This window comes from Pyrus communis, chromosome 16 (assembly GCF_963583255.1).
Source record: "Pyrus communis chromosome 16, drPyrComm1.1, whole genome shotgun sequence".
NCBI classification, from domain to species: domain Eukaryota; kingdom Viridiplantae; phylum Streptophyta; class Magnoliopsida; order Rosales; family Rosaceae; genus Pyrus; species Pyrus communis.
Window position 1 is genome coordinate 6,904,148 of NC_084818.1, and position 26,157 is coordinate 6,930,304.

The 26,157-nt window shown below is 36.4% G+C and overlaps 3 protein-coding genes and 1 non-coding gene across 4 annotated transcripts; all 4 read left to right on the forward strand.

Moving 5' to 3' along the window:
* Positions 1–3,016: 3,016 nt before the first annotated feature.
* LOC137720165 (metal tolerance protein 11-like) lies at positions 3,017–6,910 on the forward strand. Its single transcript, XM_068459179.1, has 6 exons — positions 3,017–3,446; positions 4,143–4,252; positions 4,337–4,582; positions 5,624–5,704; positions 5,836–6,069; positions 6,363–6,910. The coding sequence occupies exons 1-6, from the start codon at positions 3,281–3,283 to the stop codon at positions 6,708–6,710; spliced, it is 1,185 nt and encodes a 394-aa protein (XP_068315280.1). The 5' UTR covers positions 3,017–3,280; the 3' UTR covers positions 6,711–6,910.
* Positions 6,911–8,331: 1,421 nt separating this feature from the next.
* Positions 8,332–13,140, forward strand: LOC137719714 (probable sulfate transporter 4.2). Its single transcript, XM_068458750.1, has 7 exons — positions 8,332–8,542; positions 11,350–11,402; positions 11,557–11,617; positions 11,923–12,002; positions 12,204–12,279; positions 12,695–12,771; positions 12,862–13,140. The coding sequence occupies exons 1-7, from the start codon at positions 8,332–8,334 to the stop codon at positions 13,138–13,140; spliced, it is 837 nt and encodes a 278-aa protein (XP_068314851.1).
* Positions 13,141–13,843: 703 nt separating this feature from the next.
* On the forward strand, positions 13,844–13,997 carry LOC137721583 (U12 minor spliceosomal RNA). Its single transcript, XR_011066658.1, has one exon. It is a non-coding gene; the product is annotated as a U12 minor spliceosomal RNA (small nuclear RNA).
* Positions 13,998–20,860: 6,863 nt separating this feature from the next.
* On the forward strand, positions 20,861–22,247 carry LOC137720913 (uncharacterized). Its single transcript, XM_068460034.1, has 3 exons — positions 20,861–21,010; positions 21,137–21,242; positions 21,887–22,247. Exons 1-3 carry the CDS (start codon positions 20,975–20,977, stop codon positions 22,027–22,029), a joined length of 285 nt encoding a protein of 94 aa, XP_068316135.1. The 5' UTR covers positions 20,861–20,974; the 3' UTR covers positions 22,030–22,247.
* The last annotated feature ends 3,910 nt before the right edge of the window (positions 22,248–26,157 follow it).

The following is a 26,157-nucleotide window of genomic DNA, read 5'->3' on the forward strand; positions in this document are numbered from 1 at the left end:
TGAATAAATTAAGAAAATTATTATTAGCGCTTTAAAAATATTATCCTACGTTCCTCACAATTGTATACTTTTTTTTAATTTATAAAATTTGGAATGTAAAATAAAACTTTTAGAGTGCCAATAATGATTCTCTAAATTAAAAGATGGTTGTGAATGCAACTAAAGGTTGGTTCAATCAGGAAGGATATTCCATTGTTTATAAAATAAAGTTTTGGAAGGCTTTCGAACTTATAAGAGCTTCTCTATTTGTTTGCTTTTGGAATAGATAAGGTGATCATTTTTTTTGCAATTAATGTTATTCATAGAATAAGATTGGTTTATATGATCTTATATATGTACAACTATCTTCCCACTTTTCCCATTTTCTTATTATTAGTCTACTAATGAAAGCCTCTTTTCTAAATTCCATATTAAAAAAAAATCAAGTTTATAAAAAATAAAAAAAACCGAAACCAAGCCGAAAAAAACCAAACTAAATAAAAACCAAACCAAACCGAAGTTTTGGTTTGATTTTGATTTTGACAAAAAGCCGAACCAAACTGAATGAAACCGAATCCACTCCTAAATGCAATCATAGCCTAATTGGGCCATAATTTTTACGAGTTGGATTGGAATTTGGGTTACTCCTTTTATATGAGATTGAAAAGCCCATGTTCAAACCCATATTCTCTCTCTCTCTCCAAACTGAATAAAAACCAAACCAAACCGAAGTTTTGGTTTGATTTCGATTTTGACAAAAAACCAAACCAAACCGAATGAAACTGAATCCACCCCTAAATGCAATCATAGCCTAATTGGGCCATAATTTTTACGAGCTGGATTGGAATTTGGGTTACTCCTTTTATATGAGATTGAAAAGCCCATGTTCAAACCCATATTATCTCTCTCTCTCTCTCTCTCTCTCTCTCTCTCTCTCTCTCTCTCTCTCTCTCTCTCTCTCTCTCTCTCTCTCTCTCTCTCTCTCTCTCTCTCTCTCTGAATTTGGGTTACTCCTTTTATATGAGATTGAAAAGCCCATGTTCAAACCCATATTCTCTCTCTCTCTCTCAGAGTCAGATACATAATATGTCGGGATACTGTCTTAGTCAAATATTGACAACCCATCATTTGCTTGTTAGGAGAGAAAAAAACCCATCATTTATTTGAAAGCAAATTAAAATCAAACAACTGGTCATTGTTATATAATTATATTAGGGAAGATATCATCTTCGGATCTTTCCTATGAAAGCCCACCAATCAATTAATTCGTATTTTTGAAATTTGATCCAACGGCTACAAACAAGGTGTCTTTTAAAAAGTTATAATAATTTTAATCGTTGGATCAAATTTTAAGAGTCCGAATTAATTAATTGATATGCTTTGGTGGGGAGAGATCTGGAGAGAATCTCTTCCCATTATATTATATGTAATTTTTTTTATACAAACGGTATTATTTATATTAAAGAAAGAAAGTGACATAATCTTACAATAAATTAATAATAATTCGATTCAAATTCTTAATTTATTGACATTCAAATCTTTACTTTATTAGAGCATTTCTAACCGGTGCTTTAAATTGCCCAGTTGACGTGTGATGGTAAAACAAGGCATCTTATTTTATTTCATCTCAATCGATCAACCAAAAGTTGATGTGAATTGATGGCTTGTTGGTTGGGGTCAAAATTGCTGGCTAGAATATTCAGATGCCAAATGAATTATTTCAGTTTTTCTAACTTTTTGGACCAGCACAGTAAATGTATACGTGAAGCTATTTCTATTTCTCTTAGATTATCAAATTGAAATATCATGTGCAATGTTTAACATTTATTTTGGAGATGCCTTTAGAATTTAAAACTTTAAACCTAACCATCTCAATATATTTGCATTTATTTAAGTTGGTCGAAAATTGAATTTTCATTTTTGTAAAAATAACAGAGTACAAGAGATTTGGGAAGTAAGGGAAGCCTCGTTAAAAACCTCCAGAGAAGAGGGAAAAAAGAGTACTTCACCAAATTACTCTCCACTTACATTAATTATCATTTTCCAAACCTACTTCCAAGAAAGGAGCAAGCCAAATTGGCTCCTCCTCAATCCATGTATGAAATCCTTCATTATAAAGTCCAAATTTTGCTAACTCATGATCCACCTTATTTTATTTGCGTCGTTGTCACTGACATGAAAAGTAAGTGAACCTCTTATTTAGGGTATCAATCTCCTCCAATGTAATGTGTTTTTACTCGCCGCCCGTGTTAAAACATAATCAAATAAACTGGTTATTTAATAGGATGTGTTTTTTTGTAGCAAAAGTTACAGAGTAACATATTATTCAAACTTTTCACGACAACTATTGAACGCTAGATGTAACATAAAATTGACAAGCTACAAAAGGGACGGTTGTACATCAAATTCAACTGCATTTTTCTATGTAAGTGAGATTTAGCATTCATCAAAATATTAATAAAATGAAATGTTATTAAAATACGAATTTGGTGCACTATTTTGACTTTGTATTAATCAGCTCTCGGTTTAGGGATGTCATTATTTTAAAATGTCTCAAGTTCGGATTGATAAAAGAAATAAGTATTGAAATATTTGTTTATTTGTTATAACTTTTATTTTTTACAAATGATATTATCTACATTAAGAACTAGAAGAGTAAGTTATACTTTACAATAAATTAATAATAATATGATTTAAATTCGTGTTTAATAAAAATCAAACTTAAACTCTCTAAAAAAAAAAAACTAACAAAAAAAAAAAAGGCCATTGCAAAATTATTTATTATGCTTACGTCGGAGCATATTAAAAAACTTGAGGACAAAGTCCCAAATTATGGAGATATGCCTAACAATAATTAGATCTGCGTCAGCAAGTGGGCCCACGAATCCCACATATGGCGATCCACCCATTCCAAATTTTCACGAAACAGCCTGACTCTGCATATTTCAATCTGCAGGTTTCTGACCCGATTGCTCCATCCGACGGTCCATAAGAGAAGGTCTACGTAACCACGTTTGACGCGGGCCCCACCGAATCAGACATTGTCTGTTTCCTTGTACCTTCGCCATAACGCCATCGTCACGGACACGTGGCATCAGGTATCGATCAGAACTTCCATTTTCGTAGCTCACATAATTTCCCAACTGCCCGAGCGTCCCAATATAATTTCCGTATCCCCAAAAACCCCTCGGATTCTCATCGAATTTTCAGTCCCTGCCCCTCGGATTCTCCTCTGCTCATCGTCCCACACACTCTCTCTTTTTACCTAGCCCTCTCTCTCTAGCTCACCGTGACCGGGAGAATGGTGGAGCCGTTGATGCCCGACTACGACGAGGAGCGCTCGCTGTTGCAGGAGTCGAGCATTGTCGAGGGGTCCTGGCGGTTGAACTTCGACAGATTCCAGTTGTCGTCGGAGCACAAGGAGAAAAAGCCTCCGCGCGGAATCCATGACTGCCTTGGGGTTTTTGGTAATTTCTGCATCTTCTCCTCCATTGTTAACGTAATGGAATATTTGATTTTGATCTTTATATTTTATTTTGCATGGTCTCCGAGAATTTTTCTTTTTTTGGTTGATTAAAAGTTCGGATTAATTTCTGTGGTGGGAGTTTAGTTTTCTCTTTTCTGCATATGTATATATGATTCGAAATGGAGGGTTCAATTTGCTGTATATATTTTTTTGTAATCGAAAAGCTCGAAGGAGAGGTCAATTAGAAAGATTGGTGGGAGGGTGATGGAGTTGAGGAGTTCAGAGTTTGTGGGGATTGGTGGGAGGGTGATGGAGTTGAGGAGTTCAGAGTTTGTGGGGTTTTACTTGAATTTTTGTATGGTGTCCCTGGTATTGCTAGATCATTGAGACTGACTTTCAGTGTAAGTTCACCTATTACCTATTTGTTCATATGTTTTCGACTTTGATCATCGGACAAATAAAGCGTTTTCGGGTTCTGGGTGGGAGTTTAAGTATTTGCCAGTTCATAGTTTCATCTTCTTTATGTAGGGGTTTCATATTTTCGGGTCGTCTATGCAAAGTGGTGAAAGGGGCAGACGGATGTATGAAATGTTGTCGAATATTTGTAAATGTTCTTTATGTTAAAATGATATATTTATTTAACATATGAGGAGGTTGCATGGGTACCAAGTTAAAGTTTTGTGCTTGATTGCCTCAGGTCCGGAGGATAATGTGGCAGAGTACTACCAACAGCAGGTAGAAATGCTTGAGGGCTTTACTGAAATGGATGCCTTAGCGGAGCGTGGTTTTATTCCTGGAATGTCGAAGGTTTGATTATGCATCATGTTTTCTGCCTTGTTCTCAGCATAGTCGTATTAGTTTTAAACTGATATGTAATGATTTCTGTCGCAGGAAGAACAGGAAAAGTTGGCAAAAAGCGAGACATTTGCCATCAGAATATCCAATATTGCCAACATGGTTCTCTTTGCAGCTAAAGTTTATGCATCTGTCAGAAGTGGTTCATTGGCCATCATCGCATCCACACTGGACTCATTGCTTGATCTTTTGTCCGGCTTCATCCTGTGGTTTACTGCATTCTCCATGCAAACCCGTAGCCCATATCAGTATCCTATTGGGAAGAAACGAATGCAGCCGTTGGTACGTCTCTGTACTATTCTTGACCGTAGTTGTAGTCATAGTTTCAAATTCTGTTACAGTGTTAAATATACAAGTTATGCTGCCTTCAATGTTCAAAGTCATACACCACGCCCTTTCTTTGTCTTTCTGCTCTTTGTGGGGATATGCATTACTGTTATATGATATCGTAGGTCTAATTACCAAGGTATGGTTGCTAGGCTTAGTCGTGCAACTTGAATAGTCATGTGGCTCTCCAGTCTAAATCATTAATGAGTTCGGGGTTCACCCATACAGGGTGTGCTTGACTGTTGAGATTGGATACAATTTCTATCCTCTCTTCTCTTTTGGGAATGAAGATGGAAGTTATGTGTATAACATGTACATGGTAGTGTTTTTTCCCACTTTTACAAATAGTTAAAACATTTATTCTTAATTCAGGTTTATGTATTCCATCTAAGAACTATCAGCAAAGTTCTAACCATCGTTCTTGATTCATGCTGCCTCTTGTCAAATGGTTCAAATCGTTCTCTATATGCTTGACCATTATCTTGTTTACACCCATACGGATTTTTCATTGGCATATCTTGGCCACTTTGCTTTCTTCCATCAGCGCTTGCAAGGATTTTATCTGCCAGTCTGTAGTGCCTTTTGGAATGTGTATGTGATGAATTGTTGTCATGTGTTAGGACTTAGAAGTTGATCATATATTGTAAGTGTGTGTGTGTGTAACTTAAACCAGCCAACTAGCAAGTCTCATGAGCTAATCCCTGTTAAAGCTCGTTTGGGTGGTTTGTCAATCTAACTGGTCATCATGTGGCTCAACAAGCCCTCTTAGCTTTACGCTAAGCAGGCTCGCTAGGTGGATGCATTGTTATGCGATAGCTTGGTTTGTTTATTTGCCAGTGTTTCGAAGACATGGAGGTAGATGGATTCTTCTACATATAGCAGTCATTATACTTCGTTTGAATTCTTGTATGGCATTTTTTTTTTCTCATCTGTTATTGAGGTGTTGGTGAAATGCCCTTGTCATAAACAAATCTGAACCTTGGAAAAAACATGCAGGGAATCCTTGTTTTTGCCTCTGTCATGGCAACCCTGGGACTGCAGATCATCCTGGAGTCAATGCGCACACTAGTTTCTGATGTAAGTTGTTATGTGCTGTTATTTAAGCAGATAAAGATATTTGTTCACATGGAGGCTTGAATAAATGATGTCTTCGATCGATTGTTCAAATACACACTCTCATGTTGACTTTGAAATTTATGTTTGACTAGGAGGATGGGTTCAGATTGACTAAGGATCAGGAGCGATGGGTCGTGGGCATTATGCTCTCGGTGACTTTGGTAAAATTCCTTCTGATGATTTACTGCCGCAGTTTCAAGAACGAAATTGTTAAAGCTTATGCCCAGGATCACTTCTTTGATGTTATAACTAACATCATTGGTCTTGTTGCTGTGCTCCTTGCTAATTATTTTGATGATTGGATGGACCCCGTTGGAGCCATCATTGTAAGTGGCTTCCTGCTCTCTTTATTCGTCTACCTTTCCTTCCCACAAATAACTATAGGGAACTCTTATGTTAAGAGTGTCGAAACGTTCATATTTAGTAGAGGCATGGTAAATCTTATGAAGTACATAGCAGTTGAACAAGATATTACATGAGAGGTTGTCAAACATTTGTTCACAAATAACCGACGTCTCCTGGGTGTTGATTATCTTATGATTTGTGTGTTAAACTCAAATGTCAATTGATGCTATGTCCATTATTTTGTTAATGGGGTTTGGACCTTGGATTTTTGCAGCTGGCCTTGTACACCATTCGCACATGGTCGTTGACTGTGCTGGAAAATGTGAACTCGCTAGTTGGAAGATCAGCTGCTCCCGAATATCTACAAAAATTGACGTACCTTTGCTGGAACCATCACAAGGCAATACGCCATATCGATACAGTCAGGGCTTACACCTTTGGCTCTCACTACTTCGTCGAGGTTGACATTGTCCTGCCGGCTGACATGCCCTTACAAGAGGCTCATGACATAGGGGAAAACCTGCAGGAGAAGCTTGAGCTCCTGCCCGAAATTGAGCGCGCCTTTGTTCATCTGGATTACGAGTTCAGTCACAAGCCCGAGCATGCACAATCACACTCATAAAAGTCGGGATATTTCTATTTATTATTTTCTTCAACTTTGTATACTAGAATCGATTCCGAATGGAAGGCAATATTAAACTGAAAATGTGTAGTTATTTGGTAGGCGTCAAGAACAAGCTGGGATTCTTGTAACATTGGGAAAATAGCATGTGTGTTTGGGTCTCATGCACCTATAAAAGAACAACCTACTAGTTGACCTTATTCCCCTTCAGTAACAGATTCTGAATTATAATGTCAGGTGGTCATAATATAAAAGTTTGACAAAAAAACATTACAAACTATAAAGACTAAATTTGTCTACGATGATGTTTCATAATCTAAAAAGTTTTATGACAATTTCATTATTCGCATGAGCAAAACCAACACATGAACCGAGAAGAATAACTCACGGTTTTCAGTCGGTTTTGCAAATTTGTCAATAAATCACCGTTCAATCTATTTATTTTCACCTTTGTCTCATTGTGAAGTTTTGAAAATTAAGGTGAGACTTTTTGTTGATATTCTTGATTGTAGAACCCCATTTGACAACGTTTGGGGCCTCACTACATTTTTCATTTATTTTTTTACTTTGTGGCTTAAATATTCTACTAAATATACACTTGTTACTCAATAAATCGTAAATCCGCTTCCAAATACATTATAAAGATTTGGGTCAATTTCAGTTTACTATCTTAAAGTTTTTTGGTTTTTAACGTTTCATACATCAAGCTTTTTTCGTCCCTGTCTAAGCATGCAAAACAAGGCGGGATACATTGCACAAATCGAGGCCAACACTGCGCATGAAAAACGAGGCTGGCTTCGTGCATGCCAAAACAACGCGAGCTTCGTGGATGCAAAAAGGGGCTGACTTTTGGCACGCAAAACGATGCGAACACCTCATATGCAGGTCGAGGTGAACCCAGGCATACAAGATGAGGCAGTATTCGTGCATGTAGAATGATGCGAACTCTCAGGTGCTTAAAAAACGAGTCGGGCTTCACACACGGAAAATATATATTTTGAAGAACATGATATGATATTTTGTTGTAGTGATAAGAGAAATAAAAGCAAAACTAACAAAAAAAGTACAAAAATAGTTCAAATTTTTGGGGAACCAAAAAGTCACATGTGAAATCGAGGCCAGCCCTGCGGACTGAAAATGAAGCTGGCTCCGTGCACGCCAAATCGATGGGGCCTCATGGATGCAAAAAGGGGCAGGCTTCTAGCACGCAAAACGATGTGAAAACCTCACATGCAGGACAAGGCAAACCCAAGCACACAAAACGTGCCGGGCTCTACGAACGCATGACTTTCTGGCACCCCAAGAATTTGAATCTTTTGTTAATTTTTCTTTTATTTCTCTTACAACTATAACAAACTATCATATTCATATTCTTCAAAAATATATTTTTTCGTGTAAAATTTATTATAATTTGTATTTTGTGATCAACGATTTAAAACTGAAAATTTAGAGTTGAATTCTCGATAGTTTATTGCAAATGGCGGCTTATGAGGTTGAATTCTCGATGTTTTATTTATAACTAATTTGGGGTCCTGGAAACTGGATGATAAGAGTTCTTAAGAAGATTAGAAATACTTGTTTTTATAGGTTTCTAGGCCTCACCCACAGGGTCGAACATAACATGACTTTATTATCAGTTCTGGTTGAACTTTACGATATGAAAGACCGATGTTTCGTGCTTCCTAGTGGGTGCAAGTTAGTGTTTACCCTCGATGATGTTTCATACATCACTGGGTTGCTAGTTGATGGCAAAGCTGTTTCTGGAAATGATTATGGTGGAGAATATATGTTGCGCCACTATTTTGGGGAGGATTTTGTAGTCAAACGGGGAAGTATAAAATTCAAGTGGCTTAAGGAAAAGTTTGAGGTAGTGCCACATGAAATAGGCGTAGATAGTCCACAGTTGTTACCTTATGTTAGAGTAAACCTTTATATATTATTTGCAATTGTAATACCGGACTAAACATGTAAAGCCCAAGCTGTTTTTCTTCCTCTCTTGGAGAGCATCCAAGAGATTGATACCTGGGTGCTGCTTTATTAGCGCACCTACACTTTTGACTAAAAAATGTTAAGAAAAGCATAGCAAACTACAAAAGCGGTATTTCAAATGTGGCGTCATTTTGTGTGATGGGACATACTTACTCCTTGATGGTAAGTATTAATTTCATGTGATATTCATGTGCTATTTTTTTTTGTACATTTACATTAGATTAACTATTTATTGTTTTTTGTCTTTAAATGTAGAATTTTGCAATGGAGCGTATTCCTATGATTGCATCGCTATGTTTGGGTGCAAATCCGCAACCAAATCTTCCCATGGATTTTCCGTTGCTAGTGGGTTGGACGGAGTTATTGAAGAAATCCACTAGCAACTATTTTGGAGTTGTCCATGATCTAGGAAGATTGTTTGACATGTGAGATCGGGGATGAAGATGTAAATATATTTTGGTTGATTTTTTTGTTTTTGGCGAATTGAAGTGGTTTTTTAATATCAATTACTCATGGCAGATCGAATGACATCCATACAAAAGGTTGCCTGAAAATTCTCCCAAACAACTTAGTTGGGCAAGAAAAATTGAGACGGTCCCGAACCATACTTATCTCTTTTGAAAAGAGACCATATCATTACCCTGATAAGAGTCCAAAGCAATTTGACATTCAACGGTTGGATAAAAGAGGCTTGAGGAAGGAAGTTCGATGCACAAAAACAATTTCAAGGAAAGGGCCCAAAAATGTTGATTGTAGGACGCACCACAGTCATAGAGTGTACAATGAGGAGGTAGCCCTTTGTATGGCTGACATTTGATATGCAATAGAAATGAACGAAGTTACCCAAAAAATGTAGTAGTCTTGAGTGACAAATGATTCTTGGGATGAGTTGCGGACAAAGTTGTTCTTTTTAAGACATTTCACGGCTCTACCCAAAGTGTGCAAGCAATTCACAAACAACCTTAGGATAAAACAACGTAGAACCTTCTTCTTCTGATAAAGTTTTTCCTTGCACAGTGGAAGAACCTTCGAACTTGCACCCTTTTGATATGTTGCTATCAAAACTTAATTTCACAAAAGATATGTATGTATGTAAACTTGTTTTCTTTTCTATCTCTACATACCGATGCTAAGGACGTAGATATATATAGATATAGATACACACACACACATACACACACACACACACCAAAAGAAATGAACGTTGAGGTGTTAATTGTTTGCTAGAAAGCCGGACGAAAACGTAAAAGAATTATGAGGAATAAAAAAGGGCAAACGGATGGATATGCACCTGGACTTCTTCTTTGTACAGAGGAGGGGTTTTCAAAAATTTATTTTTCAAGTGAGAAGTTTTCTCACGTTACAACTTTAAGTGGAGGAGAATTGATTAGGTTAAAAACAAATGACAGTTATATATTTAAGAGACTCATATTTAATAGTTGTAATAAAACAAAACTTAAATCTATATGAATATTTAAATAAAAACATGTTTGCTCCAACAACTATTAACAAAATTTAATCTTAACATGCAACACATTTAAGAAAAGACTTATCCTCAATGTATTCAATCTTTACAATCATGCAACACATTTAACAAAATTTACTGATTAATCATCAAGCATGGCATGCATCAGCTGGAATTATTAACAACAGAAGTGAATCCAAATATAAGTTTAAGCACTTTTGGTTAAAGCTTAATTGGTTGTCGCATGCTTGTCATTCCATTCGGGTGTATATTTTTCATGTTCTAACTTTGGTATTTATTTTCTCTTACTTCAGTGTGCTCTGGCGGCCATTGTGATCTCTGCTGTGATATTGTGAAATTTGTTTATTAGCTTTTATGCAGCCAAAGTTAATATCCCTAAAACATGTATCCGTATTACCTGCAATTTGAGTTTATGCATATTCATGGAAGAAGAAAAGTTCCATTCTGGCTAGTGGATAGCAAAGAAAATGACATGGTAGCTATCATTGACATGTGCGCTGATATTTCGAGAATGATAGCTACCATGTCATTGAACTGGTTACTTATTTTCCATTTGTGGATTCTGCTTCTGTCACTGTGCGCTGATATTTCGAGATAATTGAACTGGTTACTACCGTTACTCAGACAACAACTTTTTTCTATCGAAATTCAGGTGGACTATGTCGAGGCTATATTTTTAAGGGGTGTAGATAAGAAAGATTTTCTTCTTTGGACCATTACAGCCACTACGACATTGTTCCTTGGCATTGAGATTGGCGTCCTTATTGGGGTGAGTACTTGAAGCAATGTTATTTTTGGGAGAGCTTGTTCCAACTTTTACCCAAAAGAATCCACATTTTCATACAGAAAGGCTGATTAAGGCGTAAGAACTGTCATTTGTTGTGTTAAATACAACTTTTTCATGATAAGAATCCAATGTTGCCTCAGTACCTCAATCTCAGACGACAATTAATTTGATATGCATGCAAGACAAGTTTTCGAATTTAGTTCGCATTAGCTTGACATGTATATCGTTGTCGTGTTCTTATTAGCTCAACCTTTTGTGGCAATAGATTCCAATGCAAATTTCATATAGATCGTTGAAGTTCCAGATGATCGATCTCTCTCTCTCTCTGTGTTTCCTTTTTCAATTCATACAGTTCTAATGTGCTTGTGTGATTGCAGGCTGGTGTTTCGCTTTGTATTTGTCATCCATGAATCAGCAAACCCGCATATTGGTGAGTGCAATTTCAATTTATCCTAAAATTATGTGCACATAAGTAGATGCACCTTGTTCGTAGCTTCCTGAATTATGTGTTTAACTCGGTTCATGTTTCAACTTTCAATGATTCAAGTAATGAAGTCCATCCTGTTCTCTTGTTCTTTCTATAGTTTTCATCATCGTCGTCATCTCTGATTACCTTTCTAAATGTCATCGTCATCTCTGCTAAAAGTCTGAAACTTCGATTCCTTGCTTAACAGGAACGACATTGTTATTGTCTGGATTTTCTTTGGCCTCTTGGAGCCTAAAGAAGATGCCAAGATTTTCTTGATAGTTGCATCTAATGATAATGAAACCCTTGGCCGTTCCATTTACGCTGGAAAAATAAATTTTTTCCCTCCATGTAACCTTTTTGGAGTTTGCCAGTAAAAGCTAAAAGCAAAACTTCTTATCTTTGTAGTTCTATTTGGAATCAAGATTCATCTCTTCAGGGTATGCCAATACCGAATTTGCTTATAATTTCTTGTATGTTGCAGCTGTCTTGTGGCGTCTTCCCGGCACCACTGTATATAGAAATATTCAACAGTATCCAGAAGCATATACATACAATGGAATTGTGATTGTTCGAATTGACGCACCTATTTATTTTGCAAACATTAGTTACATAAAGGATAGGTACAATTTCAGGTTGTGCCATTTTGATATTCTGTGAATCTAACTGTTTATTTACCTTGCAAGTCTCTTCAGTTGTGTTAGTTTTCCCCAGTTAAGGAATCATATTCAAGTTAATTTAATTGCTTTCAGGGTACGAGAATAGGAAGTTGAGGTTGATAGGTCTGCTAGTCGCGGACCAGAAGTTGAAAGAATTTATTTTGTGATCATAGAGATGGCAAGTTAGTTTTTGCTAATCCTGTGCTTTTTTCTTTTGGAATTTGTTCTTCTCATGGGTTATGAAGAAGCATTTAGTGATCAGATATTCATTCAAAGTTCAAACACAATAATATCGCTAAACATTCGAAAGAATTCCAGTTCTGCATGCTGCAAATATATACCGCATTTGATTGACATGGATGTTTCAGTTCCCAGCAAAATCTAAGCTGATGCTTTTCAATTATTTGACGTTGTCTGTTATGTCATCTAATTCAGTGATTTGTTTTTGGAAATATTTCAGGAAGTCATGCATTGTTGTTTCTAGCTCTCGAAAAATTCCATGGACTTGTCTCTTTTGTATCATGCCTGCTGAGCTTGTTCAGAACTATCTAAATAAGGTCTGGTGATTTTCTGAACTGTATCATTATCGTGTTGCAGCTGTAACATACATAGACTCCAGCGCTGTCCAAGCCTTGAAAGACTTGCATCAGGAGTACGAGCTGCGTAATATCCAGGTGAGTTTCTGTTCTGGTGGAGTTGTTTCTGGTCATTGTTTAGGAGATTGCTATTAACATGTTGCAAAAAACCTTCTGCGTGTGATGCAGATAGCCATTTCCAATCCCAATCGAGAAGTTCTGATGACTTTATCAAGCTCAAATGTAGTGGACCTGATTGGTAAGGAGTGGTACTTTGTGAGAGTGCACGATGCAGTTCAAGTTTGCCTTCGGCACGTCCAGAGCTTAAGGGAGACGCCGAAAACAGCAGACCCTTCGTCTGGCACTGGAGTCTGGCAACGAGCAGAGGATTCATCGGTGTCCGAACTGGAGTCTGGCACCCAGATTGATCCCCAGTTGGAGCGGCTATTGTCACGAAAATCTTCTTGACATTGATGGCATGTAATATATGATGCCTATATTTTTGCTAGGCGGCTTTGTATTCAATCACATCAATCCCATTCTTTTAGCTGTTCAGGGTTTTGATTATTTCATGTAATTAGGCGCCTTTGTAGTTGTATAATGTAATACACGAGCTTCCTTGTTAAAAGAAAAAAGCCAAATTGCAAGTAATGTACTTTGAATAAATGCAGAGAAACAAATGTTCACGCCGCGTTCGATGTTATGAAGGCGTTGTTCTTCAATCGATCTAACTTCACCAGTACATGCTCTTCTGGTTTCTGTTTCTTGCTACTAGTACCGATATGGTTTCAGTGGTTCAATAAATCATGGAGGTGGAATGGCTTCCCATAAGACTTTTGGCTTTGCTGAATCTTGCGTGTCATCCGTTTATACACATCCATGAGTTACGTGATGAGAGATGCAGACGCACGAGTATAACCGATGAGAACATAATCACTCCATGTATTTCTCGAAATATAGAAATGGATTCACCTATACATAGACACCAAAGAATCCACAAATCGAACTGCCTAGAACACTTCTTCTAAAAGTCAGAACTAGTTTTGGAAGCCTACAGGAAGAAGAGAAGGCAAACTTTCTTTTATAAACTATTTGTCCCACATCGGTCATTTAATACAAACTCGGTCCAAGTGGGGATGTATAAAATAAAGCTGGGTTGCTAATTGGTAACTTGCCTTAAACTAATGAGTAAGGAAAACAAAGCGAGCGGTGAGAGCCGCTCGCCGCGCAAAGCAGGAAAGTGCGCTCGAATTTATGGAGGGGTTATAGGCTGGCCGAGTGTTGACGCTGTTACTTTGCAGAACTCGCTCGTGCGGGCCTCCCTATTACCCTCACCAAACCCATTGGCAATCTTGACATTTAATAATTAACGTATTATTTTTATACCAAAATCAATTGAGCAAAAGGAGAACAAAATTAATAGAAAGTGTGCGCGCAGTAGCTAATTTAAAACTTCAGGTCTTCATTTGATCTAATTAAGTAAATCTAATGCCCTTCTTACAATGTATTTCTTGTTGTAGAGGTGCATGTTATTATGGACTTTTAAGTATAGACGAAGTCAAGAAAAGTGGGTCTCCACTCATTCAATTTTAAGGATTTCTACCAAATTCCCATAAGCAGCACGTTTCACAATTTCTATATAAAGGCTTATTAGCTCATAAATGTAAGACAAGCAGTAAAAGAGAGAGAGACTGCTGCTACTATCTCGAGGATGTATTTGCCGAAATTCGTAAATATTATATCTTATTTACTTTATATTCCTCAATTTCACAATATTATAAGTATTTTTTTTATTTTTGAAAATTTCGAGAATAGATAATAAATGAATATTTTTATTCTTGACGCATCTTCCGTTTACGTGTTTACATATAAGCCCTTAACAAAATTACACTACTTAAAAAACACTTCAAAATAGTTTGACAAAGCATCATTCTTGCTTTACAATGGAAGACTGGCGCCACAAGTAAAACATGACAAGTGGATGGAACCTTATGATTGTTGGATTTTTTCTTTCCTAATTTACTACTTCGGTTACTCACAATGAAAGAATACCCACGTTGAAACTCAATTTCAACAAAGTATCATTATCGGTGTTGGCTTGGTGAGGGTGTTTTGGCACAGTTAGAGTTTTACTTTAGAATTTGCCGTAGATGATCTCTTGTTTGGCACTTTTCACTGTAATTTTCATGTGTTGGGATGTAGTTTTACTTGTTATTTTGGGCTACCTTTCTATTGGGCTTTTCTTACTTTGTAATAGCCATATTTTATTATTTTGAACAAACAATATTATTTATACTAAAATGATGAATGAGTGGGCAGTTAGCAATAATGTGGTTCAAATTCACTTTTAGCGATAATCGAACCTAGGATCTCTCACTTACAAATAAAGAAAAATACCACTAAATTGTAATACTAAGTGGCTAGCCATATTCATCATTGAATTTTATAATTAATAGCCATCAAATCCAAATCTTTATTTTTCTTTAATTTTCCTCCGTCCAAAGGCAAAGGGTGCTAAAACTCTATGTTGCACGTGTACCTCCTCAAAATGTATTGCAACAGCCGAAGCTTTCAACCCCGCATCCTGACCTTCTCTTGTAATTCACGAAGATGGAAATTTAGATGGCAGAAAAATCATGTGCCGTTAGAAATCAAAGATCAAACGTCCAATCATGCATCCTGCTAAAGTCCACAATAATTTTGTTTCTTCCTCAAAAGTCTACTGAGTTACTATTAGTTGTTTGAGACGAGAAGTAAAGAGGCAGCTGATTTAATCGGCAAGTGAGCTCTCAAGTGATTTGATCGACTACGTACGTAGTTGCCAGTGTTGAAACTGAGCTATGCATGCACCTGGTGAACTAGCTTTCATTTTCAGTTTCACCCTCTGTGATTTGAGCACGCAGAAGATGAAATATGGTCCTCCTCTTTTGGTCCTAGTAAACAATGTGGTCCTAGCCAAAACTAGTACCTTAATTGGTCCTTTTCTTCTGAACGGTGGAAAGTGATTTTAGCATACTTCCTACTTTCTATTAGGATGGTTAATGGGTACTCATTTAGTTAAATAGAGGACCATTTAAGTATAGATATGTGTTATCGATGGCGGTGAGTGGTGGTGTTTGTGCTTGGTGACGATGATGATAGGATATGGAGTATCCATGAGCACCCATTGACCATCACTACTTTCTATAGATGTACTTTTTTTATTTATCCATCTTTTGATAATTAAAAGAGAATTAGAAGACAAAAATAACACGTATGTGCAAAAAAAAAAAAAAAAAAGTGTGCGAAAAACATTTCTTTACATGCTCTCTCATGATCTCTGATGAATAATGTTTTTGGTAATTTTTTATGTTGCAGAACGTACAAAAAGAAAGAGTAAAGTTTAACTAGGCAATTAAATTAACTACAAACATGATATGAGCTCTTTGGATGAAAGGGGCTCAGCACCCTAATAGAGTGTGGGAGGAAACATGTTTGTAGTCTTACTGACTATACTGAAGATACACCCTTAATTGAAGAGTGATAGGATTTTTACCACCTGCAAAAGTAGATATAAAAATACTTACAAATACTTGCAAGAATACAAAGTTATCGTAGTATAGCAGCTCAAGCAAGGTCGTTTTCCACAGGGATTGAATGAATAATTTGTATTTAAACTAATTCTTAATTAATTATTTGAACAAGATTTTGGAAAAAGGTTGATTTTGTGACTTAAAATATTAAAAACGAATTTAAAATAAAGACAATTAAATAAATCAACTAGAAACCAATTTAAAGAAAATCAATTTGTAAAAGCCCTAGGGTTCAGCTGTCACCTTAACCATCCTACGTAATTCTTCCAATTACTTATGAATTGCCCATGTATATTTCAAAGGTTAGGCTTTCCTAATATATATTCTACTTGGAACCTCCAACATAGAACGTATATCTAACATGCAACCCGTCCAGACGTTCGGATCAAATATGAACATGAGAGACTCATTATGCTTTATGAAAACCCTTTGAAAAACCATGCAACCCTTAAGACGTGAAATTCATCTTAAGTGAAATTACAATTATTAACCACAAGAAGCCAACACCAATTTCAGGGAATCTTCCGACCAAAATTGCATCAAATTACTTTTCTAAATATCCTAATGGTCGCGAATTACTAAGACACTTAAATAGTTTAGAACGGTGATTAATAATTCAAAACATGCAAGCATTATATCATAAGCAAATTGAAAAGAAACTACATATTCTTGCTAAGGCTCAAGGTTTCATCCTAGCAAAAGAAACTAGCTACGAACAATCATAAAACAAATTATTAATGAGAATAAGAATAGACAACACCTAAAAAATAAACTTGAAAAACTCTCTAAAGTGTGATTGCGTTCTCCTCTTCTTCTCTCCTTCTCTGATGGCTAAAAAGCCTTATTTATACTACTCCAAATTAAAACCCTCATAGAAAAGGTTTTCTAAAAAACTAAAAAATAAAATAATAAGGGGATAACTAGGAATTACATTCCTATTCTAACTACGAAATCTGCCCATCAAAGAGATAGCCATGTTTCTGGACCTTCAGGGCTCCAAAATAGGGATCAGGATCCTCTCATGATCTAAGGATGAGGATCCTCATGACCAAGGAGTGTGGGTCGTTGGATGAAAATTCAACGGCTACAAACAGGGAGGGTCTCTTTAAAGTTATAATAATTATAACCATTGGATGAAAATCTAACGGTCCACACTCCTTGGTCATGAGGATCCTCATCCTTAGATCATGAGAGGATCATGATTCCCAAAATAGGCCCAAAACGACTCGAATTAAAGATTAGGACCTCCTTTTTAAGTTCCAAGAAGAGCCCAAGTCCAAAATTCATCATATTCCAACCCAAAAGTCACAAATAAGCTCTGCAACCCAATCTGCCAGTACTGCACGCTGTGCATAAATTAATTCGCCACGATCTGATACTTCTAGATAAAATTATAAAATTTTGATACAACCTTCTTGACAGATTCGCGAACCCGTTTCAATTGGAATCACTCAAAAATTCCACCGTTTGTACTTTTTCTTAGAACAAGCTCGCATGTCCTACATTAAAAACACACAGGAAAGCATCAAAATATCACCAAAATAATAAACAAAATATACCAAGAATAGGGAATGATATATAGTATAAAATCAACTCATCAATGAGCATTACTCTTTTTTTTTTTTTTTAATAGAGCATTACTGAATTAGTTTACTTAATTTCTACATGTAAGGTGGCATTTTCTATTTACTTAGCTTGCAAATACTCATTAATGTTATGAAAATAAAAATTGTTATGCGCATGTTAAATTGTAATTTATCTACAAAAGAATGACTCATGATTAGCGCTAAGAATATTTCTTTGATTTTTTATTTGATATGCATTTGCCCAAATTGCTCTTAATTTTTCGTTTACTTTGTTTTGTGTTAGCTTTTATTTGTTTAAGCCTCGGGGAGACTTTTGTAGTTGCATTTTGTTGCTTTGGGATTAGATTACATTGGGTCGAGTCACAGATTCACTTCACAATTCTAATATTGGTAATTCTACAGACACCCAAAAGTTCTCTCCAAACACCAACTATTGACTATAGAAGTTGATAGCTCTGTTGATATGTATGAGCAAGGCACTTAATTAATTGGCTCGATTATTGGTCCTTGCTCATTATTGAAATACATGTGAATGCTACTGCATGCGTGCTTTGAGCCATCTGCTCCGTATATTTTGAACAATGAGTACATCACATATATTTTGTGAGAACCTTGTGAATCCATAAATCGTATTCATTTATAGTATATCGTGCAGTCAGTTTCCGTCATGTAGTGTTTGTGTTCAATTTTAAATAATAAAATTTAAAATGATTTTTTACCGCACAATATACGATGAATGAACATGATTTACGGATCTCTTAGATCCTCACAAAGAGGATCCGAAGAGGACCCTCATCCATGTAAATCATACAGTTGGCTGGACCATGTGTACTATGAATTGAGAAAGATCAATCCACCATAAGTCAACATTCTAAGATGTTTGGTGTTAGCGAGATTCTCGCGTATCCACAAATCTCTCCGTAATTTTCAAGATATATTGTGTCAAAAATGAAAAGTTGTGTCACTCAGTACTACGGTTTGGTGATATTCTTCTGCACTTGGAAGTGAGAGGTCTTAGGTTCGGCCATTTAAAGCCGAACATACCCTTAAAACTTAAGAACTGTTGTCAACCTACTAAACATCATTAAAACACTAAAAGTCGCCATTAGTACCTAGCTAACTACGTACTGATTTCTTGTACCAGTCCGTGTTCAGCTGGTAACATTATGCATGAGCAATGTATACTGTCTTCAATGGGTGAGTAGGAGATAAGGATAAATCCGTTGATCATATAGCTAGGGCTTAGAGTCTAGTGGTGGAGACTGGATAGTTGGAAGGCAGTGATAAGGCTGAAGGTACGTAATAGTTATCGAATAATTTAGAGAAGGGTAGGGCCTAGCTGATAAATAAATTGAGGCCGTTATGTGTGTTTTTATAAAAATACGAATAAAGGAGAAAAACCCTTCGAACCATGAATTGTTGCTGCTAAACAAAAGCATCCAAATTTCGAGTCCAGTACTACTCTTATATGAATATGATGAATACTTGTCTCATATCTCTGCAATCAAGGAAGGAGCTAGGAGCTTTCTGCAGCCTAAGAATATGCGGTGTACTACAGGTATGTATGTATGTATGTATGTATGTGTGTGTGTGTGTGTGTGTACTGAATTAGTTTCATTTATTGGTGCATGCAAAAGAAAGAGCATGGCCATTAAATATTCGTACATATTTTTCAATGGGAGCTGCAAACTCTCATTTGATTCATCTGATTTGATCGACTTTTATGTTTGCAAAAAACAAAATGATATAGTGAACCAAAAGACGTACATCGTCAGAAAAAGAAAGCAGCCCCCAAAAGTTAAAGATTCTAAAATTGTTTTGGTGACCTCCACAAGTTTTGTGCTCTTTCTCTGTAAATTAAGCAAGACAAGACATCGAGCTGATCTTTACATGTTCATCACTATTAGCATTGAGCTCGATAGTGCTGTCGAAGAGTAAATTCTTCGTCCGAAATTAAATACCACTAAACTAATATAGTTAGTTGGCAAAATAAACTCCATATTTAAAACATTGGATGTTATATCATACCAGGCTGATATTATTATGGTTATAGATCCACCAATCAGCAGATGCCAGGTCCTGTTATGGGCAAAGTTTGTAGCATAGCAAGCACTGAAAAATCATGAGAAGTAGACATATATACAATTGTCAAGATCGATAGAGAATCCATTGGTTTATTATTAATTAATCAATTATCGACCTAAGTTTAACCAACTACTAGCCAAGTATGGGTAAATTAGTGAGATATTTCAACACGTTCCTTCACGTGATTGTGTCACACGTGAAAGATCAACTTCTAACAACATCGATATTGTCTCAACTTGTTAATTACCACATGCACAATTTGTTAGGTGTGGAGTTTTATCACAAAATGCCTCGATGTTAGTTGTAGTAGGATTAGAATATTTAAACTCTTATTTTCTCATAAATATGATTAATGTGGGATATTTCATTTACGGTACTCTTCAACAACAATCAAATTCACAAGGCAAACCAAACCCTCATTCATATATATGATCTCATGGAAGAAATTGAGAAATTTTCCTTTTAGGGCTGCCAAAGCCAAACCAATGAAGATCGATTATTGCCATCTTCATCACTGATCTGTATTAAAAAGTTGCTACTATGCCTTGTGGCTTTGTCAGTTTGGAAGAGATTTGACTAGGTTGGGACCCACTGATCACGTGGAAGGGCTGCCTAAATGCCACTGGGGAACAAACAACTGCAGAAAAGGAGGGTTAGAAGACAAAGAAATGGTCATTTACAAATCTCCTCTAATCGCCTCTCCACCAATTATAATCTATCTCCCAAGTGGGACTCCTCCATTCGCCAACCCACTACTGCTTTGTAGTACGGCATCCTTTGCTCTCTTTTTTTAACCCAGTTATTTTTCATTCGATCTCTATATATCTCTCTCTCCCAATCATATGACTCTCAGCTCCCTGCGATATCTAGCCTGCTAGCTAAGCTTTGTATATATATCTTATAAGCAAGTCCCAATCATAATATACTCTCTCTCTCTCTCTCTCTCTCTCTCTCTCTCTCTCTCTCTCTCTCTCTCTCTCTCTCTCTCTCTCTCTCTCTTGTTTGTGTGGTTAAGTTCCAGAAGAGTTCGACCTACTTAAGATTATAGAAATAGAGATCATGGGAGATTCTTCATCAGCATCATACATACACATGGTAACTTATTCCACTTCGAGTATGCATACATATAACAGCTATATGTCCATGTTCATGTTTCAGTTTTTCGTTATTGGTTATGATATATATGGGATGACGGTTGCGCCCTAATTTGAAATATTATAGGTGCAGCACCTGATAGAGAAGTGTTTGATCTACCACTTGACCAAAGAGGAGTGCCTGGAAGCTCTTTCTAAACATGCAAACATCAAACCTGTTATCACCTCTACTGGTTATAACTCACTCTCTCTCTCTCTCTCTCTCTCTCTGTGCAACGTAGTCATACTATCATAATATGCATGCAAGTAAACGAACATCAAACCCACGCACCACAGAAGTTCTTGAAGCTGTGAGTAACCAAGAGATCATGTTTGTAGGCTGATTATCACCCGTGAGTCGTTACTCAAAATTATTGTTCTAAAATTGACGAACACAAAAGTTAGTGATTCTTCTAATAAAACTGTAACTGCCCCGGTAAAGAATCTGCCCAATTTTGGCTTAAATTAAACGAATTATATGGGCAGCCCCAAAATAAGATTAAGCAGTCGGATGCTTGTAACTCTAGTGTTTAAGAGTGTTCATAAGTTAATAACATAATATATTAGAGATTCTGAGTCAAAATTACCACTCTTTATATCTTTTGTTCAAAAATAAAATTGAGCCAAAGTCGATCGACTACGGTACGTACCATCTTCAACAATCAAACTATTAATGTGCATATATGTAAATAACTGCAGTGATTTTATATATATATATATATATATATGAATTTAACCTACTTGGTAAAATTTTTGACTTAAATTCTTACTTAAAATACTGATAATAAAGTAGTGATGATCATATGTGTTGATATATGAATGATTGTGGTGAGTGCAGTATGGAATGAACTGGAGAAAGTGAACAAGGAGTTCTTCGAGGCATATGAAGAGTCTCAGAATAAAGGAGATCGAATGTCAGAGGAAGAGATAAGCCAATTGATACAAAAGATGATCTTGGATTCCAAAGATTCCGACGACTAGTTATTTACACACACATGCCAACTATCTATCGATCAAAAGCGATCTCACTTTGGCTTCTGCTTTCTGGTTGGTAGCTTCAGATATATGCAGCCAAACTACAATAGGCAATAAGATCGAATGATTATAGTCTTATTATCCGGCCCCATGCGCAAATATATATGTATGTATTATTCTGTATGAAAATAAATAATACAGAAGAGTACGGATTTATTTTATAACCTTTCGTTTTTAATTTTAATTTTTCTTACTAAATATAGTGAGAAAGTATATTGAAGAATACATGAATTAAGATTGAGGAGCAAGTGTGGTTGGAGGAAGAGGGGAAAATACACTTGGAATATCATACAAATTAAAAACCCAAAACTCAAAAACCTATTCACTTGTTTTCAATTTTTGATTTGTGGTTTTCATGTAACATTTCATGGGAGTTTCTTTCGGCATCTTTCTCATCACTCTTTTTGTCCATATTCATTCCTCATTTCTACCTTGTATTTTGTTATTCTAACGAAAATTAATAAGTAAAACATATCAAAACGAGTTCGTAAAGATGCCAAGTAATGCAATTTACAATTAGTAGTTGTAAACACAAATCCATCATCCATGCACGTAGGTTTAGGTCGAACTTACTATATAAACACATGTAATTAGATAATAATTTGCAATAATAATAATGTTGAAGAGAAAGTAGTACTGTCCGTAGCTGCTTTTCGGAAATTTGTCGTATGGTGGGGCTGGTGGGCGCAAACACACCAAGCTAGAAACTTCACGTGTCGACAGATGTCATTTGAGTTGTCATTGTGCTTCGTCTTGTAGCAGTAGTAGTGTTTAAATAGAGCAGGATTCTTTTCTTCCGCATTTTCTTTTCTTTCCTCTCTTCCTCTCTTATTTCTTTTCGTCTTTTGTTGAAAAAAAAAAAATCTATGCAAGACGTTGACGTGTTATAATCGCAACTATTTAAATAAAAAGAAATGGTAGGAGACAAAAATTTGAAAGAAATAGAATCTCACTCTGCTTAAATACATATTCATATGATGGCATGCAAAGCATTTGCATTATAATAATGTTTTTTTGAAAGATTGTAGTGATGTTATTTGTTTATAGATTATACAATGAATGAAGCAAACAATGTGGGGACTCCAACTATGTTGCGGGGTCGTCGTAATCACACTTTTCTTTAATTCCCTTGTTTTGTGATCATTTGTTTGTTTCTTTGTTTTTTACCAGCTTGTTTTTTGTGAAAAAATCTCGAGTGCCCATGTGGTTTTACAAGATATTTTTTTTTTACAAGAAGCGTAAGTTTGATATTTTATTAGAGTAATGTGATACTAACTATATATTTATGTAACCTTTCTAATAAATGTAGGGCTCGCCAACATATATGGATCACATTTACATTAGAATGATGATACAAATATGTGATAAGAGTAACATTTTTATTTTATTAATCAATCTAAACAAATAAAAAGGTGCCAATTTGGCACAATGCTCTACTGATCAAGAAAATGATCTAGACTGAATTTGCTCAAATAGACAATTATGGTAAATCCCTAAACGGTTATTACATGTACGAAAATTATAGTGTCTCCAATATTAATCTGTTACAAAACGATAGACGCAACAAATATGTATTGACAACTACAACAGCCCATCACTGAATAGTGAAGACATATAAAACTATCATAGAGAAGTGAGACCACATAAAGTCGTTGGTAGACGAGACCACAAAAGTTATTGCTCTAGATGAAGACCACACCACATAAATTATACCTCAAGACGAAGACCACATTTAGTCGTCAATGTATGTAGAGTAACCACAATACAACATAACTGCCATACACCGAGAAGGGACCCACCAGTCATCTCATCAAGCCACAGCTACCTACTACCTACTACCTCAACCCTCAACGAAATTTGAAGCTCGACATGGCAGAGCCACTATATCTGACACGCGTAAAGCGGTGGGATAAACGGAGCTGCTCACCCAAGGCGGTGCAAGCATCATATCCCCAAGCCTAGGGCGGCGCAGCCGTCACTTTCGATCACTGAGGCGGTCAGCCCAATGGTCAGTGCACACAAGGCGGTGGGGCTGCCTCTGAACGCCTAAGATGGTTGAGGAGTCAAAAACTTGTCGCCCAAGGCGACACATATGGCAGATCCCGATGCCTAGGGCGACACAGCCTTCAAGGGCGATCAACCATCCAATCTGAAAGCATAAGGCAACGCAGCCACAAAAACAGGTCGGTGAGGTTGCTGCATGCAGATTCAAGCGAACGAAGGTGGATCCGACCCACTAAAGCATAAGGATCATTGATTAGTGCAAAAAATGGACTGGTTGTAATAAAAGAAGTTAAAACTGTCAATTTTTTTTCCTTTCTTTCTTTGAAATTGAAGGTGGAAGATGAATTAGTCGTGATACAAGCTTATATCTCTAATGTTTATTTATCAAGAGTAGATAAGCATCGTATGACTATCATTGTTGCTTCTAATTAACACATTATGTGTTTACTAACATAAAACAAAAAAAGTAAGTGAACACTTTGTTGAGATTAAATATGTGATACCTGAACAACCAAGTACGTTATGGATAGGAACGATATCTCATTGTTTATATCACACATTAACAATGAGATATCGTTTCTATCCATAACATCTTTCATTTCTAAGAAAGAAATCCTATCATTTTTGTGAGGATTGGAAAGAATAATGTAGTTGCATAATCAAATTCATTCCCATCCCACACAAGGACACTTGTAAAAGACAGAGAAAAAGAAAACAAAGGGGCTCAATCTCAATTCCAGTAAAAGGGTCGAAAGAGAACGTAGCTCAATAGAAAGGTGCGTTTTCTAAGTGTGCTCAATGGTTGGAAGTCATATGGCCCAAAAAAATCATTGATTGGTTCGGCTGGGCTACTATTAGTCGGTATGGCATTGAAAAATCATTGAAAAATCATTGATTGGTTCGGCTGCTATTAGTCGGCTACTATTAGTCGGTATGGCCCAGAAAAATCATTGATTGGTTCGGCTGCTATTAGTCGGTGGCATTGTTAGCATTGTTTTGGGCCACATGTGAGTTGAGTTGCCTCGATAGGTGCGTTTTGTAAGTGTGCTCGATGGTGGGAACTCATATGGCTCCGAAAAATCACTGATTGGTTCGGCTGCTATTAGTCGGTTAGCACTGTTTTGGGTCCTAGGTTTTATTTTTATTTTGTTTGGTGTGTGTGAGGTCGTACTCACGAATTTCTCTTTAAGAGCGAGTTATCTCAATTGGGCAATTGAATTCCCCAAAATCTCAACATTCCTATCCATCCCAGCCTAATCAGTCGGGCCATTGGTAGGCTCAAAACCGCCGGACAAAGGAGTCGGGCAGGAACAGCCTAACTCTGCACCCGAGGCCATGTGATGTTAGCTTGGTGTCATCTACGTTATAATTTTTTTGCGTCAAGTGCGTGCGCTTCATGCATGCTTGAGGCGAGCGGTCCAACAAAATGCAGGTGGCAATGCCCACGCAGCAGGCACTCAGGCCATTTGCGATTTTGGGCCGTTGGATTTCCCAAATCCGATGGTCCATATCAATCTGAAGTTTTTAAACAATTCAAAACAATAAAAAAGGAAATATATGAAACAGACTTTCTAACCACGTGGCACAACCTGGACTCTTGGATTACCAAAAAAATGTCATCTAACATCCATATTAGTAAAAAAAAAATGTTTAAGAAGTTATAAAAATAAAAATGTAAAAAATTAAATTAGAAGATTATGAACCGTGGTATGACCGGATTCAAATAATGATACGTGGTGTGACGTGACTAGTTAGAAGTTCTATTCAAAATTAAAAATTTTACTTTCTTTTTTTAAATATAGTTTTTTTAATTCTCATTGCACCGCCAATTCATTTACGACGTGAAATTGCACTCAGACAATTACTATTCTTAAGGCAATAATTATCTTTGCCCAATTGACGGGGCAATTATTGTCTTAGTGGGGTAGACTTGCCCAGGGAATGATGAATTTAACATATCCCAATCTTGTCTAGGGTCGTCAAGATCAAAAGTTCACTAGGGTTGGCTCAATGGTTGATTAACATTTTGGAATGAGGCATATTTCTTAAGTCATTTCATGTAAACACAGA

What these genes read in the sequence shown, in the direction of transcription:
- LOC137720165 (XM_068459179.1), top strand. Translation starts at nt 3,281, where the DNA reads ATGGTGGAGCCGTTGATGCCCGACTACGACGAGGAGCGCTCGCTGTTG. An exon ending in TGCGCACACTAGTTTCTGAT is followed by an intron (nt 5,705 to 5,835) that starts GTAAGTTGTTAT and finishes ATGTTTGACTAG; the next exon opens with GAGGATGGGTTCAGATTGAC. An exon ending in ACCCCGTTGGAGCCATCATT is followed by an intron (nt 6,070 to 6,362) that starts GTAAGTGGCTTC and finishes GGATTTTTGCAG; the next exon opens with CTGGCCTTGTACACCATTCG.
- LOC137719714 (XM_068458750.1), top strand. Translation starts at nt 8,332, where the DNA reads ATGACTTTATTATCAGTTCTGGTTGAACTTTACGATATGAAAGACCGA. An exon ending in TGTGATCATAGAGATGGCAA is followed by an intron (nt 12,280 to 12,694) that starts GTTAGTTTTTGC and finishes ATCGTGTTGCAG; the next exon opens with CTGTAACATACATAGACTCC. An exon ending in ACGAGCTGCGTAATATCCAG is followed by an intron (nt 12,772 to 12,861) that starts GTGAGTTTCTGT and finishes CGTGTGATGCAG; the next exon opens with ATAGCCATTTCCAATCCCAA.
- LOC137720913 (XM_068460034.1), top strand. Translation starts at nt 20,975, where the DNA reads ATGGGAGATTCTTCATCAGCATCATACATACACATG. An exon ending in CAGCATCATACATACACATG is followed by an intron (nt 21,011 to 21,136) that starts GTAACTTATTCC and finishes GAAATATTATAG; the next exon opens with GTGCAGCACCTGATAGAGAA. An exon ending in ACCTGTTATCACCTCTACTG is followed by an intron (nt 21,243 to 21,886) that starts GTTATAACTCAC and finishes TGGTGAGTGCAG; the next exon opens with TATGGAATGAACTGGAGAAA.